The 16240-nt window shown below is 35.8% G+C and overlaps 2 protein-coding genes across 4 annotated transcripts in view; one reads left to right on the top strand and one right to left on the bottom strand.

Annotated features, from left to right (window-relative positions):
- The window catches only part of LOC132156977 (WD repeat- and FYVE domain-containing protein 4-like), a 43096-nt gene extending 35428 nt beyond the window's left edge, over window positions 1-7668 (bottom strand). For 2 of the 3 annotated variants that reach the window (XM_059566074.1, XM_059566075.1), the window contains exons 1-10: window positions 7484-7661; window positions 6434-6679; window positions 4906-5017; window positions 4443-4549; window positions 4082-4234; window positions 3643-3832; window positions 2909-3098; window positions 1661-1821; window positions 416-877; window positions 215-316 (exon numbers count right to left, since the gene is read on the bottom strand). In XM_059566074.1, coding sequence (XP_059422057.1) covers window positions 215-316; window positions 416-877; window positions 1661-1821; window positions 2909-3098; window positions 3643-3832; window positions 4082-4234; window positions 4443-4549; window positions 4906-5017; window positions 6434-6679; window positions 7484-7657 — 1897 coding nt within the window. In that variant the 5' untranslated portion in view covers window positions 7658-7661. Of the gene's footprint in view, window positions 1-214; window positions 317-415; window positions 878-1660; window positions 1822-2908; window positions 3099-3642; window positions 3833-4081; window positions 4235-4442; window positions 4550-4905; window positions 5018-6433; window positions 6680-7483 lie in introns of all 3 variants that reach the window. The other variant, XM_059566076.1, reaches the window with a different exon arrangement.
- Window positions 7669-9040: 1372 nt separating this feature from the next.
- Window positions 9041-16095, top strand: LOC132156976 (uncharacterized). The gene is made up of 10 exons (XM_059566073.1): window positions 9041-9483; window positions 11319-11454; window positions 11586-11696; window positions 11815-11947; window positions 12504-12682; window positions 12992-13065; window positions 13148-13310; window positions 13397-13479; window positions 13568-13758; window positions 15281-16095. Exons 1-10 carry the CDS (start codon window positions 9372-9374, stop codon window positions 15737-15739), a joined length of 1641 nt encoding a protein of 546 aa, XP_059422056.1. The 5' UTR covers window positions 9041-9371; the 3' UTR covers window positions 15740-16095.
- The last annotated feature ends 145 nt before the right edge of the window (window positions 16096-16240 follow it).

Below are 16240 nucleotides of genomic sequence, written 5' to 3'. Positions count from 1 at the left end.
AATTGAATAGTAATTAACTTTATTTTATTTTATTTTAATTATCGCCTGCACACACTGCAAACACAGTACATTTTTACAAAGAAATGACAAATAACACATTCAATTAAATATACAAAAAAATAAAATACCCCAGTACACTTTTCTTTAATTATAATTATTTTTTATTTTTTTTAAGCGAAAAATACTTGTTTTGAAGAAAATTACTTTAACTAACCAGTGTTTCTGACTGACTGGAAGGCTAGGGCTGCAACCACATTTAAAATGTTGGTGGTCAACTTCCTCTCATAGCTGCCAGCCTTCTCCTCAACTTCATTCACTGTCAATAAATAGGATCTCAAATCAAGATCAGGCATCTGCATTTCAAATGGTCTTGTTTTCGTGATTCAAAGTACAGAGAAAACCAAAAAAGACTTACCAGCAACACCTGTCTTTCTGATTATCTTTGCCCTTCGTTTAAGCTCAAACAACAGTTGTTCCATCAGTCCTCCATCACTCAGGACTTCAGACAGTAATCCACTGTGCATGATGAGCCTGTAGAAGCAGTCCAGAGCTGCGACGTTGAAGGCCTCCGAACAACCCTGCTTCAACACAGCTTGGACCTTTCTGATTGTCTTGTGTGGGATGTAGGAGAGTTGGAGGATGACGCTCTCAAGCAGTTCGAAGAAAATGAGGTGAACAGGTGGCGATTTCTGCCACACACACTCTGCCAGCTGAGCCAGAGACTGCAGAGACCACTCCAGCAGGAAGAAGTTAGCCTTTTCCCAAGACCAGATCATCTGAATGGTGCGCAGGATTTGGCCACAGATCACCGTGTTGCCTGACCGCAAGAAGGAGGACTGGATGATTTTGAAAGCTGTGAGGTTCTTCACTGGCGAATCTGAAGATAGAAAGAAAGTCAGGCATATAGAAAGTAAGGGAAAAAAGAAACAACTAATTAAGCTTTTATTCACAGATATTCTAGTAAAAAAAATGAATGTACAGTGAAGAATGTGAATAAAATTAGAAAACAATTACATTTAAATGAAACAGCAAAAAGATATTAATAAATACTGATTTGAGATATAATTAACATGACTGGAAATACACAATTTGTAGTTTATATTTATAACAATTTGTAATGCCATTCCTAAAAGTATATAGTGAGACAGCAGCATTATCGATGCCATTATATACATCAATGAGCTCAAGCAAATGAGAAACACTTATATATCACACTTATGCTTTCCGAAAGTGTGTGAAATGGTATGCATTAAAGAAGTTAAATCACATTTACAACTATATCAACATTCAAATGCATCAACATATAAAAAAGACTGATTGGCTCCTTGGAAAAAGGTGATCTGATGTTTATGGCAAATAAATATAGCTGCAGAGGGTAATAAGATTGAATTTCAACCATAATTAAAATCACATCTAAGCCAAATGAAATAAAGGTTAAAAAAGGGGCTGTTTTTCTCTCTCACAGAAGTGAGGTGCTCTGGTGGTGATGAATGGAGAATTGCCGTATGGATGAGGAGAATGGATGCAGGGTGGCTTAACTGGGTTAGTGAGGAGAGCTACACTTCATCATCCTGGACATAATTGCCTTTTCTGTTTTGTTACCATGAGGTGGTGGAGCAGAGATGCAGAGTGGCACTCACTGTCTGTCATGGCGGCTTACCGTTAGTCAGAGTGGGGTCGAACCTGAAGCCTGGTAGTTGGGGGTTGTTCACACATATGGTGACCTTTAGCTCAACCTTGCCAAAAAGTGTGAATGATGCAATGAGGCCTAGAAGGTCTTGAATGGCTAGTAAGTGCTTCTCTGTCACTTCCTCCTCACAGCTGCAGAAGAGCAAAAATATGTCAATATGTCCTTCCCAAGTAAACACAGTATATATGAACCACTGTTTAAATGTTTAGGGTCTGTACAATTGTTTAAAAAATAAAAACTATTACTTTTATTTAACAAGGACCTATTAAACTGATCAAAAGTGATAGTAAATAGATTTACAATGTAAATTCAATTTAAAATAAATACCGTTCTTTTGAACATTCTTTTTAATCAAAAAAATGTATAATAATAAAATAATTATTGTTTCCACAAAATGATTAAGCAGCACAACATGAAAATAATTAGAAATGCACCTATCAGCATATTAGAATGATTTCTGTAGGATCGTGTGATACTGAAGACTAAAGTAACGGCCGAAAAATCAGCTTTGCCATCACAGAAATATATATTTTTTATAATATATATAATACAATTTATTTTAAATGGAAATAATATTTCAAAATATTTACTGTATTTTTGATCAAATAAATGCAGCCTTGGTGAGCATAAGAGACTTCTTTTCAAAACGTCTTAGTGCCCTCAACTTTTTGAATATCAATGGCCTCATTCACTAAGCACTCTTGCTTACAGTATGTGCGCATAAGAAGAGTTTTTGACATGAAAATTTCTGATGGATATAAGTATGAAAAAAATAATGTTTTCACACAGGTTTTACGAACAAATAAGAGCGTATGCATCGCATATTGAATGAGAGCCATTGTTCAGTGAGCTCAGTCTTGTCCTGCAGTGACCCTGGCTGCAAGGAAACGCAGACACAGTGAGTTAGAGAGAGCTGGCATGATCAATAATGTGATTGAGCTCAATTTACTGCTGATCTCATTACGAGCTCTTTAATTATTTAATTCTGCAGCATTCGAAAAGAAACTTGCAGGAGGAGGGAGCTGAGACTGAGAGAGAAAAAGAGAGTAACAGAAAGGAATGGAAAGTACCTAAGAATTAAGGTGGTGGTCCACCTACATGTACTTGTTAATGCATCAAAGACATTAAGTCTTCAGTTGTTTGCCTTTCACAACTGCAAAATTTATTGACAGTCCCCTATTATATTTAAGACCCTCCACCCCAAAATCATGAATTTACCGTAACAAGATGGTCTGAAAGATGTCATAGCCGTCATTGTTCTCAAATTCTTCAAAAAGAGCAGGGCTGACGGCATAAGAGTCCTTCACAAAGCTGAAAACACTCACGGCCACCTCAGACAGAACATGACCAGGGACGTTCTCGCTGATCTTGTGCATGTTCTGGATGCAGATCTTCATGCAGTTACTAGCTAAAGAAAACAAAACACCAAAATAAGTGTTAATAGTAATACACTTGTAGTAGAAAGTACCTGAAGTCTATACTAACAATTCAAATAAACATCATCAACAATTCAGGAACTAAGTCTCCCTAAATTAGCCTGCAGATTTGTTCTTCCTGTCACTGGCTTCAAGACAAGATGTCTCCAGTCAAACTTTCTGACTGGATTTTCTAACTGAAGCCCTGCCTAGACCTAATGAAGATCTCCAGTAAATAAAACAAACGTTATGTAATCAGAGGACTGAGACAACAAGGTAATTCAAATAAGCATCATGTGAAAGTAAATCAAAATCACTGTCATCTGACAATGTGCTTACAGTGCCTATATCTATATTTATCTAAAATATAATAATTTAGTTGTTGACAAAATTAGATATTACCTATAGTGCACCAATGTACTTGTTCAATAAACTAATTGTGAATCTTTTTAAACTATCTATAACAAACAATACTAAGATCTTATAAGAATGCTCTCATAAGATACATTTATTTGGCCTGTCTGTGCAGTTGTTGACCTTGCAGTGCAGGTACAGTGTTGTGAGCTTGTACAGCAGACACTGCTCTGAGCACACGAGACGCCTGCTGTCTCCATGAGGGGCTGCACTGATCCCACAGTAAGGTGAGAGAGATGATCACGCTTGAAAGCTCCTGGGTCTCCAGCAGAACCTCCACAAAACGCACATGCCTGCACAGCTGCAAGATCACCTGAGCAGAGGTGAAGGTTTAAAGAGACATATTTTTCTTAGTTTGACACCAGTGCATTACATATTTTAGATATGCATGCAAGCTTTGGTCATACATTGTAAAAACTAAATAATTTTTTGCAAGTTTGCTTCTGAAACTGGAAGTGCTAATGGGAAAACCTTTAGATGGTTACACCAAGTTGTGCATTCTTGGTGTAACTGATTCATAATATAAAACATGTCGAATACACATGTGAAAAAATGTAAAAACCTGAGTAAGAGTGTCCTGAAAAGAGCATTTGACTTCCTCTTCGACATCATTGCGAGAGACAAAGCTCTCTTTTCGGGGAGGCAACGCAACAAACAGGTACAGACACTTGACTAATGACACCGGAAGTCCTATCTTGATCATAACGCCAACTTCCTGAATACAAAGGAGAAATTATTTATTACTTGTAACCTTTTATACTGAATGGAATCATTTTTAATCAGCCATCATGAGTAAATATTCATAAGCAACAGAACTGCTCTTTAACTACATTTTTAAAATGTGTAGTTATTATTAAAACAATAGCAATGTAATTATGGAGCTGACTGCATAAATATAATATAGGTTTAATAGTAAAACTTACAGAGTCTCTGTTAGACAAAAGAGATATTGATTTGAGCAGAAGCCATCCTTGGTTGCTTCTGACCTCTGACCTCTGAAAAAACTGCTCCAATTCATATCGAGCTTTCTCTATTTCGAACAAAGACATAAAAGCAACAGACAGCACAATTAAAACCATTTGATCTTAGATCAGCACACAACAGTTAAGAAAGGTTTTCGTTCCTTCAACACCAGCAACATCCATTCTGAATAATCATTTTAACTAAACACCATAATAAGAAATGAACACAAATGCATCACACGGGTAATAGCAAGATGGTCAACATTATCATGCAATTTATTTTGCTGCATGTTTGTGAAATAAAGAAGTGAGCAACTTCCCTTCAAACACCAAAACAACATGTCAGTTTGATTTTTGTTTGGCCTTAAGTGACCTCCCCAGTGCCACTGCCAACTGCACCTTTGCAAATGTTATTTTTGGATACCTGCAGGCTTTTCTGCCACTCTCTGCTGTATGTGACAGACAAGAGCTTCTCCAACCTGCAGCGCCAAGCCCTGGAGGTCCAGATCATCAAGGACACTGCTGCTCTCTGAGACCTTATAAAGAGTAAGTGGAATAATTAATAACACAATAAATTAGGTTTGATATGTTTATGACATGTTTCTTTCTCACAAAGGCTATCATGATAATAGTAAACGGATAGCATTATCAGCACTTCTCACAAGGAAGAAACAAAAACATCTAACCAGAGGCGAACTTCCAACATGAAATATTTTCATAGCAACACAAGTTTCATTTCCCTAAGCTGTGTAAATATTTCAAAACTCCCAACTTTAATCCCTACTTTTGTGTGCCTTTCCAAGCAGATGTGGTGCCTTACTCCTTACTCCTATGGTTGCTTAAATCCCAGTAAGAATCCATGAGGTGTAAGCCAACCAGTCACATGTGTGTAAACCCCCACACATGCACACACACTAAGCCTGTGAGCGTGATTGCATTTCATTAGGTCATGTGTGTTTGTCAATACAGCAGCAAACTAGACAAACTGACATGTAGTGACAGATCACTTCTGGAATTTAAACAGGAAATGCAAGATTTTAGTTTAATCTGTGTCAGTGTGATCCAATCTGCTTCGGTCACAGGGACAAATAATTCATCCAATCACTCATGAGCAGCTAATATAATATAAAATTTAAGATCTTAAGACATTATATGACCAAAATACATTATAAATCAAATGTTTAAATACCCTAACACACATATATATACACATATATATATATATATATACACACACATATATATATATATACACACACACACACACACACACACACACATATATATATATATATATATATATATATATATACACACTAACGTTCAATGTTTCAGGGTAGTAACTTTTTAACATGAAATATGCTATTTCAATTAAATATTGTTCTTTCTGTTCATCAAAGAATACAGTATCATTTTCAATACTGAAAAAATGTTTCACATTTTCCACAAAAATATTAAACAGTATGATTATTTTCAACTTTGATAATAATAATAAATGTTTCTTGAGCAACATATCAGCATATTAGAATGATTTCTGAAGGATCATGTGACACTGAAGAAAAACTGTAATTTTGCCACCATAGGAATAAACTATTAAATGTTAAAATTTATTACTACTGAAATACTATTTTACTGTTTTTACTGTATTATATACAGAATGATTTAATAAAAAAAAAGCACTGGGATTTTAAAAACATTTTCATCTTACCAGCCCCCATGTGTGTGTGTGTGTGTGTGTGTGTGTGTGTGTGTGTGTGTGTGTGTGTGTGTGTGTGTGTGTGTGTGTGTGTGTGTGTGTGTGTGTGTGTGTGTGTGTGTATAATAGATGTATATATATTTGGATATAAACTAAATATATTGTGCGTAATTAATCATATTTGAAAGACTGCCAATGGATGTTTGAACAACTGAATAATCAGTTTTCCTCCGCTACTCTTACTGATTTTCTGTACCTGGATGAACAGAAGCAGAAGTTGGGTGAGCTGTTGGTCTCTTTGCTCTGGTGTCTGTTGGCTCATAGTACCCAGCTGAGTTAGTTGATCTCTCAGAAGCAGCACTGGATCCTCATGTGCTTTCAGGACCCCATTTGTCTCACTTTGGATTTGTGTAGTTTTCACTTCTATGCTCTCTGAACTCTCTCCTGATGCACTAAGTTCCCCGTTGTCCTTATTGATTCTGTCCATTTCTCCAACTGGCTCCTTAAAAAAAAAAATAATAATAATAATAATAATAATGATACATAAATAAAAATGGGATAATTTTAGGTGAAACACCTGAGACTTAATTGCTGAGATTAAACACTTAAGCAAAAAAATTTCAAATTAAACAGTTGCAGCAAAGGAATGTATAGTATAAACATTGAAACTGAAGCATCTGTCAATAAACTTTCAGTAAAAGGCAAATCTGCAACTGCCTTCTTTCTGTTACCAAAAGACAGCAGTAAGTTGGAGGGTTTTCCTGTAACTTAAAATCAGCTGTTCACGTGTTAATGGGATCTTGTGATGTCAAGACATGAGCTTGTTTTGCTACAAAGGACAATTCACATTCCTGAAGAAATGACGTTTGCACTGCACATTCCCACCAGTTTATTCACTCAACAGCTAAATACAGCACATGAATGTAATCTCATTACTTTATTCAAAGCTTTGACTGTGGTAACTGTTCTTAATGCTCCACAATAGTTGACTTTTCTATTGCTGAAATGTTTAAACTTGATACAAACAAATTAGTTAGAGGGCAAACAAATCATGCCTTTCAAACTATCTAACTAAAATCAGTCAAACTTCCTTGTTTATTTTTATCTTTATCATGTTGTCCTCCTGAAAGTGGAGTCTCCAAGCAACAGAAATGCTTTGAATACACATAAATGGAAAATACAAATGAATTATGACAGCACGCAACCTCATAACAACAGCTGTCAAAATGAGGCTGTTGAGTCCTTTCAAACCAATATGAACCCCAGGCATAACTCCAGTTTAGTCAGTCTGTAACTCCACACATACCTGCTGTTTGGTGGGTGGCATCTCAGGTCTTTGCTTAGGCTTGTGTACGTAGACGTTTGGCTGGACAGTAGGTTTTCCTCTGGCTTCCCATGTCGCAGAACTCAGTGAGTGGCCGGCTGAGACATGCCTCCTAATCTGGTTGACTAAACTTTGCACAGTATGATACTCTGACATCAGCTGCCCCTGGTCATGTGCCTGACTTCCTAGTGAAAAAAAGGAGAAGGAGGACTTGCGTTATATATGTGTGTGTGTGTGTGTGTGTGTGTGTGTGTGTGTGTGTGTGTGTGTGTGTGTGTGTGTGTTTTCAACACTTCAATAAACAAAGTAAGATCAAGTGAAGAAGATTTCATTGACGCAAGACGTCTGATTTGAGTTATATTTTTCCAAAAAGGAGATAAAAAATTGACCAATCAAAAACGAGTTTGAGGGAACGTAAATGGTGTCTATGCCTTGTGATGTTTAAAGTGAATTGTAATTTCCCTTTAAGTAAGGCCTTGAAAATACGTAAAATGTTGAGCAACAGTGACATCATGTGTTAATTTAAGATAGCACAAAAATATTGCACTAGACTAGACATGGAAACTGTTTAAAAATAGAAAGAACATTTCTAAAATAAGAACAATAAAAATCCCCTAATGACTAAACGAAGAAATAGATTAAACACTCGTCCGATATTTAACTGATAGACTCGTATGTTTAGGTCATTTTCACATTTCACATTTAACAAACTTATGTGCTTGTTTTTTTTTTGTGGATGGTATATTCTATGGTATCGCGTTTATCTGTCGATCGTAAAATCATCCATCACAAAAGGTCAAAATGTCACGAGCGTATTAATCGCATTAAATTTTTATATTCGAGTTCTTGACTAGTTTAGTTAGGAATAAACACAATTAAAATAAATAAATGAACCCAAATACACACTTACTGTCTTGCAGTACAGACGGTCAGACAAAAAATAGATCTTGTGTCCCTTATTTTGAGCGCATGACTTTCTTAAATTATTAAACTTTTGTTAGTATAAACAGTCAGTTTATATACTCAAACCTCAACTGTGTGCATAATGGAACTCAATGTTCTACTATTTAGAGTATATTTTGATTTGATTTAAAGTATATTATTCATTTGTACTTTGAAACTATGACGCTAAAAACACGTGTTGACAACCTAGAAAAGAGCAGACAGAATGGGAAAATTTGTTAGAATTTAGCGGGGCTTAGCGCATGGAAGTTGATTATAGTAGGCCAGGAAACATGAGTCATATTATTTATTACAATGATTATTTCATTTTTATTAGAATATTTTAGTTTCAGTGTCGTTACAATTGTGTACAATTTCACCAAGACGTCTACAGCAGAATCAGTGTCTATGTCATGTGGTATCTGTGACGTTTCCCCGCGCTGGTGTACCTGAACCAATCACTGTCGTTTACGGTTGCATCATAAGGAAACAATTAAAACGTCTTTTTCTCTCTTTCTCTCTCTCTCTCTCTCTCTCTCTCTCTCTCTCTCTCTCTCTCTCTCTCAAGATGTTATATGTATACAATATAAGTTACCAGTCTTTGCATTTAAGTCTTTTGCATATTTCAGATGATTATCTTTTATTAGATTGTCTGAGATTTTGGGCCGCCGAGCCTATCGTTCATCGGTTGAACAGAAACCCCATCCACCAGAGGGCGGAGTTTCCCTTCAATCAATACCTCGTATTTACGCTTTATCAGAATCGCTGCCTCCCTGTCTGATAATCTAACGGGAGGATATTATGGTGTACGTAGACTTTTCCGTTGCACCAGTCTAACAGAACAATTAATATATCTTTTATAATGAATTTCTTACAGTTAGTCAAGAGTTTCTTCAGCCTACAGAAGACGTAAATACATGGTGGCAGAATGCTGCAGGCTTCAGGAAGTAACGATAGTATATTTGAATCGATTCAACGAGGGGAGGTCGATCGAGTTTCCCATTTATTGCAGGAGGATCGAGGTGTTTTGAAACAAAAAGGTCAGTCTTTTGTTTTAAAGGGCGCTGTTTTTTATCCACAGTGACAGATGATGACAGAGATTGTACTGATTGTACTTTAACCTTCCTGGTCCTATTCAGGTCAATGGAGCGTCGAGTAAAGCAGGGGTTTTTTCCATTCTTTCACCCACCTATCGTTCGCTTTATTGTCTATTTATGGCCACGCGATTAAAGAAAATGCCTAGACGTGCGATACATTTTAATGCAATGTTTCAATAGCCATGCTTCTTCCGATCTGTTTCCGCTACCTGTTACACTTTGTAAGATGTTCTACCCTTCGACAAATTTACCTTGATAACCATATAACTTTAGTACTTTAAGAACTAAAAAAAAAAAAAAATATATATATATATATATATATATATATATATATATATATATATATATATATATATATATAATTATTTTTATTTTTTTATTTATTTTTTTTTTTTAAATATATATATATATATATATATATATATATATATATATATATATATATATATATATATATATATATATATATTGTATATATATATACAGTACAGACCAAAAGTTTGGACACACCTTCTCATTCAAAGAGTTTTCTTTATTTTCATGACTATGAAAATTGTAGATTCACACTGAAGGCATCAAAACTATGAATTAACACATGTGGAATTATATATGGAATTATATACATAACAAAAAAGTGTGAAACAACTGAAAATATGTCATATTCTAGGTTCTTCAAAGTAGCCACCTTTTGCTTTGATTACTGCTTTGCACACTCTTGGCATTCTCTTGATGAGCTTCAAGAGGTAGTCACCTGAAATGGTCTTCCAACAGTCTTGAAGGAGTTCCCTGAGAGATGCTTAGCACTTGTTGGCCCTTTTGCCTTCAGTCTGCGGTCCAGCTCACCCCTAAACCATCTCGATTGGGTTCAGGTCCGGTGACTGTGGAGGCCAGGTCATCTGGCGCAGCACCCCATCACTCTCCTTCTTGGTCAAATAACCCTTGATGCCTTCAGTGTGACTCTACAATTTTCATATATATTCATATATATATATATATATATACACACAGTTATTGTTAGTAAAATGAAATTGTCAACACGGTCATTAAACAAACAAAGGACATTCGACATAATGACATATACTCTGAAAGCTGCAGTAACTGCTAAATTATGATGAATAAATAGAGAAATGTTGATTAAAAGGGAATGAGCCGTCTGAGCTCTATGAACAAATGTTAGTTGTGATTTAAGTATGTAGTGCAAGCTATTTGTTTAGATTTATTTCAAATGTAACTTATTTACACAGCTGGAAACAGGATGAAAATAAAGAGCTTGGCTAATTGTTCAGCAAGAGAATTTGAGTTATTACACCTGTATGTCAACACATTTTGACGTCTTTGAAATGTTTATAATATGTTTATAATTACATAATATTGATTTCTATAATGTGACTGGCTAGAATGTTGTAAAAGTCAAACCAAATAATACCACAAAACATGTCATGTCCTGGATTATTTGTCATTATGGAACTGGTTTTGTTTCCTAAATGGCCTATTATAAAGACAAAAAAATGAAGAAGTATTGTATTATATATATATATATATATATATATATATATATATATATATATATATATATATATATATATATATATATATATATATATATATATATATATATATATATTAATATAACTATTTATTCATATACAAATCAAATTGACTTAACTATAAACTTTTATAGCTGATCTGTTATATTCATGTTAATTGTCGACTCATGTTTTTGGATAGTCAAACTTTTCATAGTGCCATGATATTTGTGTACATTCTGATTTTCGCAGGATGGGGAGGTTTCACAGCCCTTCACTTTGCTTCTCTCCATGGAAACCGGCCAATGGCTGAGCTACTGCTGAACAGCGGTGCTGATCCAAACATTGCCTGTGATGCAGGACAAACCCCTTTTCACTTTGCTTGCAGGTAAAAGAGACCTCATCTATCTTATGTTTGTGAATTTAATTAAAACATCCATCATAAACTTTGCTTCCCCTGAAAGATCATTATACCAGTGTCCTATGAAGAGGGCTTACTGTACTGTGTTATTCTAACAGAAATGGCAATATTTATATCATGCACAAAATGATGCAGCACGGTGCAGACTTAAACAAAGTAGATGAGCAAGGGAAAACGTCTCTTCATCATGCAGTGGGTGGTGGAAGCGTGTAAGTAACTGGGCCTATTACATTAGAATTATAAGAATTGTAGTTTTGTTTTGGTGTTTACTGCATACTCAAATATACTTCTTCTATATGTTCTTCTCTCTTTCTTCTTCTTTCTCAGTATTGCCACGCAGTACCTGTGGGAGACTGGAATGTTCCGTTTCACAGATGCCGATAACTTTAAGGTCACTCCGCTGCATTTAGCAGCTTCCACAGGCAATTCTGACGTAGTCCGCTATCTCCTTAGAGCTAATGTAAGCATCTTTACTTTACAGCATTGCTTGTAGTTCTCTTACAACTGGATAGGAAAATGCAGAATGTCTGAAAATTGCTATAAATTGCTCCTATCAGTGTGGAAATTGATTGCATTTCTTTCATTTTTTACTTTCAGAACCAGGTTTTACACTTCTACTATTCCTAGTGGGAGAACCAAAACAATGGCATTAATTAGTTAAAATTCTGCTTTTCCTAAGATTTACATTTTCCTTAAAGGAATAGTTCACCCAAAAATGAGAATTTATTTACAATGTACCCACACTCTAAGCCTTCGTATGCAGCCTTCAAATGCGTCCTCCAGAGGACAGAGCCTTCTATATGAGACACAGCTTAAGTGTTACATCCCAGAGACCTGGAGTAATAGGTTTTGCTGCGTCATTGTCTTAAATTAATATATGGTTTAAAGCTAATCTTTAACTTTCAGAAACACAGTTTATTTATATGTATTTAATAAAATTATAGTTTATTAAGCGCTTGCATGCCTTTTGCTGAATTTCTGGTTTTTAGCCACTTTTGCTTTAAATCTTTAACCAGAGATGCACGCCAGAGGCAGCTGACCACCAGGGGGCGACAGCACTTCATGTGGCTGCAGAGAAAGGCATGATTGATGTGTGCTGGCTACTGTTGAAGAGTGCCGGACTCCACATTTTACACATGAAAAACCACACTGGCCTCACACCTCTAGACCTCTGTAATCAAGGGAATACATTTAGGTCTGTTGAGAACCAATGCAAATGTGAAGACTCTATTAATATTAAGTAATTAATTTCTATTATTTATCACAGACTAAGATATTTGGATATTTTTTTGCAAATTAATTGAATTAAAAATAATTTAATTAAAATCAATTTGCACTGCAGTTAATGTTCAGTTTTAAGTAGGGCACATTTAAAAAAAAACTGACAATTCATGCAGTATTGTATTTTTTGTTTGTTGTGATTATTGTTACTTTGATATTAACAGAGTTTTAAATTGTTAACAGAATTAGATTATCTACTTTCTTTCCTCTAATATTTATGTAGACATCGGCAGCTCTCCAGGATTTTGATGTATTTCAGTCAAGGACCAAAAGATCGGATTCCTAAGGAATCATATGGTATCACTGTTTCTTTTCCTTTGTTGGTTTGTTGTATAATGATATTGATCAGCTGTAACTCATGAAATGTTCCGTTCTGCAGTGATGTACTTCTGGATGCTGCTGTTACCATCTCTCTCCGGGGCTGCTGTTCTCATTATAGCTGCGGCTCTTGGTGAATATGGGGCTATCTTTTCTGCAGTGCTTTTCCCCTGCATGGCAAAAGTTATTCTTTCTCAATATCATAGACTGAAAAGCTTTCAAAGGTTAGAGGGTTATGATTTGAAATTGCATTGCTTATCACTGCTAATATAAAGGATGATGACTGCATAATGACCTTTTTTAACTTTAGGTTACCAAACCCTGTTTACCTGGGAACACTGACTGCGGGCCTAATTCATTCCATAGCTTGCTTTCTCTATAAAATTTTACCTAATATCCTTTGCAGATAGCTTATTTCATCAACCTCTTTCAAAAGTTGAAATCTTTTGGATGTCTTGTCAATTATTCCTTGACCGCTCACGTTTTTGGCCAGCTTATACCCTCTTAAATTTTTCACTTGTCCATTTTTGTGTGCTCGCTGGACTTTTTTGGAAAGTTTTAAACCAGAACCCAGGACAACTCAAAGAAGCTGACACTGATTCCCAGTTTTCCAGCATAGGAGACTTAATAGAAGCTGGAAAGAGCCCGGACAGATTCTGTATTTACTGTGAGGTGAGATCTTATTTGACAAGCACTGTATCTGAATCTTTTTTTTTTTTTTTTACTTGATCAAAATAGCTTACCTGAGAGGGTTGGAACTATTTTGGAATGGATCTTAATCTGTTTGCTGACATATTTAAGGATGAAGTCAATTTATTCACAGCATTAAATATGTTTTCCTTATAGGGTTGTATGGTTGAACCAACCATGTTGGATGGTTAAATACCCATGTACAAATATATATATATATATATATATATATATATATATATATATATATATACGTATTAGGGCTGGGACAACGCGTCGAGGTCATCGATGACGTCGACGCAAAAAATACGTCGACGCAAAATATGCGCATCGATTCGTCGACCTGTTTTTATTTCTCTAAAAAACGCTTGCAAAACGTTTACCTTATGTGCGCTGAATATACGCGATGGCCGGATCAACATTCTGTCCAACGTTATATAACCAATCCAGGGGTTTTTCTGCATTGATCTTTTTTTTTGGCGGGTGTCAAAGCCTTATTTGATCGGTGAGTGACAGTGACAGAGCGCGTACGAGAGAGAGCCCCGGCTGCGCGCGCACTCACAGTCTTCAAACAACACAAGCGCTTCTTGCTCTCTCTCTCTCCCTTGTGCAAAATCAAAATCATTAAACACGATAGAAAAAGGGCGAAACACCAAAGTTTCACGCGCAGTTTCACTCACAGTCTTCAAACTACACGAGCGCTCTCTCTCTCTCTCTTCCCCCACCCCTCGTGAATATTAACCAAAATCATTAGACACGATAGAAAAAGGGCGGAACGCCAAAGTTTCACGTGGAGCAATCGGAGATTTTTTTTTCTCCATGACAGGCTGCTGGCTCCCACTGTTAAATTTTTTATTTTTATTTTGGAAAAGCACTCTCTGTATTAGCTTAAAGCCCTAAAGTTTACATTGGTTACTGTATTCTTTCAATTGCTCTAAACAAGTATTTTGGGTGAACTTTTTTATTGAATGCTAGACATCAAGTTGTTGTTATTTTCATCTGAAAGAAGAACTTTTTTTCAGTAAGCTAGGCCCTATGTGTTCAGTAAGCTTGTTTCAGTAAGCTATGTGTTTTCAAGGCTTCAAGGTTTTATTGAATGCTATGCTCTATACAATTGCAAAGTAATGCATTCTTAGTCAGTCTTTTATTTTGTAATTTTAAGAGCAATAAACATATATAGCAATGTTAAGGAATTCATGTTTTTTTCATTCAGATATGTAAATCAACATGTATAAATTGTTAGTAGTCAATTAATGGGGAGATAATCGAAATCGAATCGGCCCGAAAAATTAATCGTTAGATTAATCGATGCATCGAAAAAAATAATCGCTAGATTAATCGTTTAAAAAATAATCGTTTATCCCAGCCCTAATACGTATATATATACATATACGTATGTATATACATATACATACATATATATATATATATATATATTTAAATGTATTATTATTGTTGTCATCAAAATACAAATTTCAAAACTGCACAAGCTGTTTTCTTTCAGCTGATCCAAGTGGACAACTGTAAACACTGCCGTTTGTGTGACATGTGCATCCAAGATTACGACCACCACTGCCTCTTCCTCAATCAATGTGTGGGACGGGACAACCATCGCATCTTCATCCTCTTCATCATGTCTATGGTAATGGCTCACCTCATCTTCATCCTCTGTGCGGTGTACTACCTCTACCTGAAACTCTCAGGCTTGCAGCTATCTGACTGGAGCTCAGTGGCAGGAAGAGAGACCTGGGTCCTCCTGCTGACTCTGCTCAACTTCCTCTCTCTGACCTGGGTGGGATGGTTGCTAGTTGAGCAGCTTCAAGCCATTTCCATGGGAACCACCACTTACTTTAGACGGTACAACCTCAAAGGGCTTTCTAAAAGGCAACAGTTGGGCGCAATCCTCTCTTTTCTGCTTGAAGGGAAAAGAAGACAGAAGCGCAGTCAGTCTTTTCACATATAGAGACTTTAAAATAACAAAGCAACATCACAGTTTAGTTTCTTATTTTTGTTTATAAAGGCTTGAACATGTAACTTTTGTCCAGATGTTGCTTTGAATAACAGTCTGAAGGAGCTGGCACTAGTTGCTAAAAGTCAAAGCCAGTTTACCAGCAGATTTTGGACAGTCAAGGTAACATCTTTCACAAAAAGATGCAGAGTGCGTGATGGGCACAGATTCATATTTTCTAGCTTCAGCCTACCCATTTGAAGGATGTCAAGCTTGATTAATATTTTGAGCTGATTTTAGACCAAATGTTGTTTTCATTTCTCATGCATCTTGCAATGAGGTGCATTCTTCTGTTACAGTTGATGTTCGAAACGACGACGTGACGGTAGATGCAATCCTTACCTGTTTAGTGTATAATGTTATTATTTATATTATTATTATATATTATTATATTTCCTGTAACCGTTTACAATGTCAGCAAGTGTATAATGCATTTTGTGTTACAAACTCTTAAGA

This window comes from Carassius carassius, chromosome 14 (genome assembly GCF_963082965.1).
Source record: "Carassius carassius chromosome 14, fCarCar2.1, whole genome shotgun sequence".
Taxonomy (NCBI): domain Eukaryota; kingdom Metazoa; phylum Chordata; class Actinopteri; order Cypriniformes; family Cyprinidae; genus Carassius; species Carassius carassius.
Note: the sequence above shows the minus strand (reverse complement) of the source record. Positions and strands in the feature narration are given on the sequence as shown.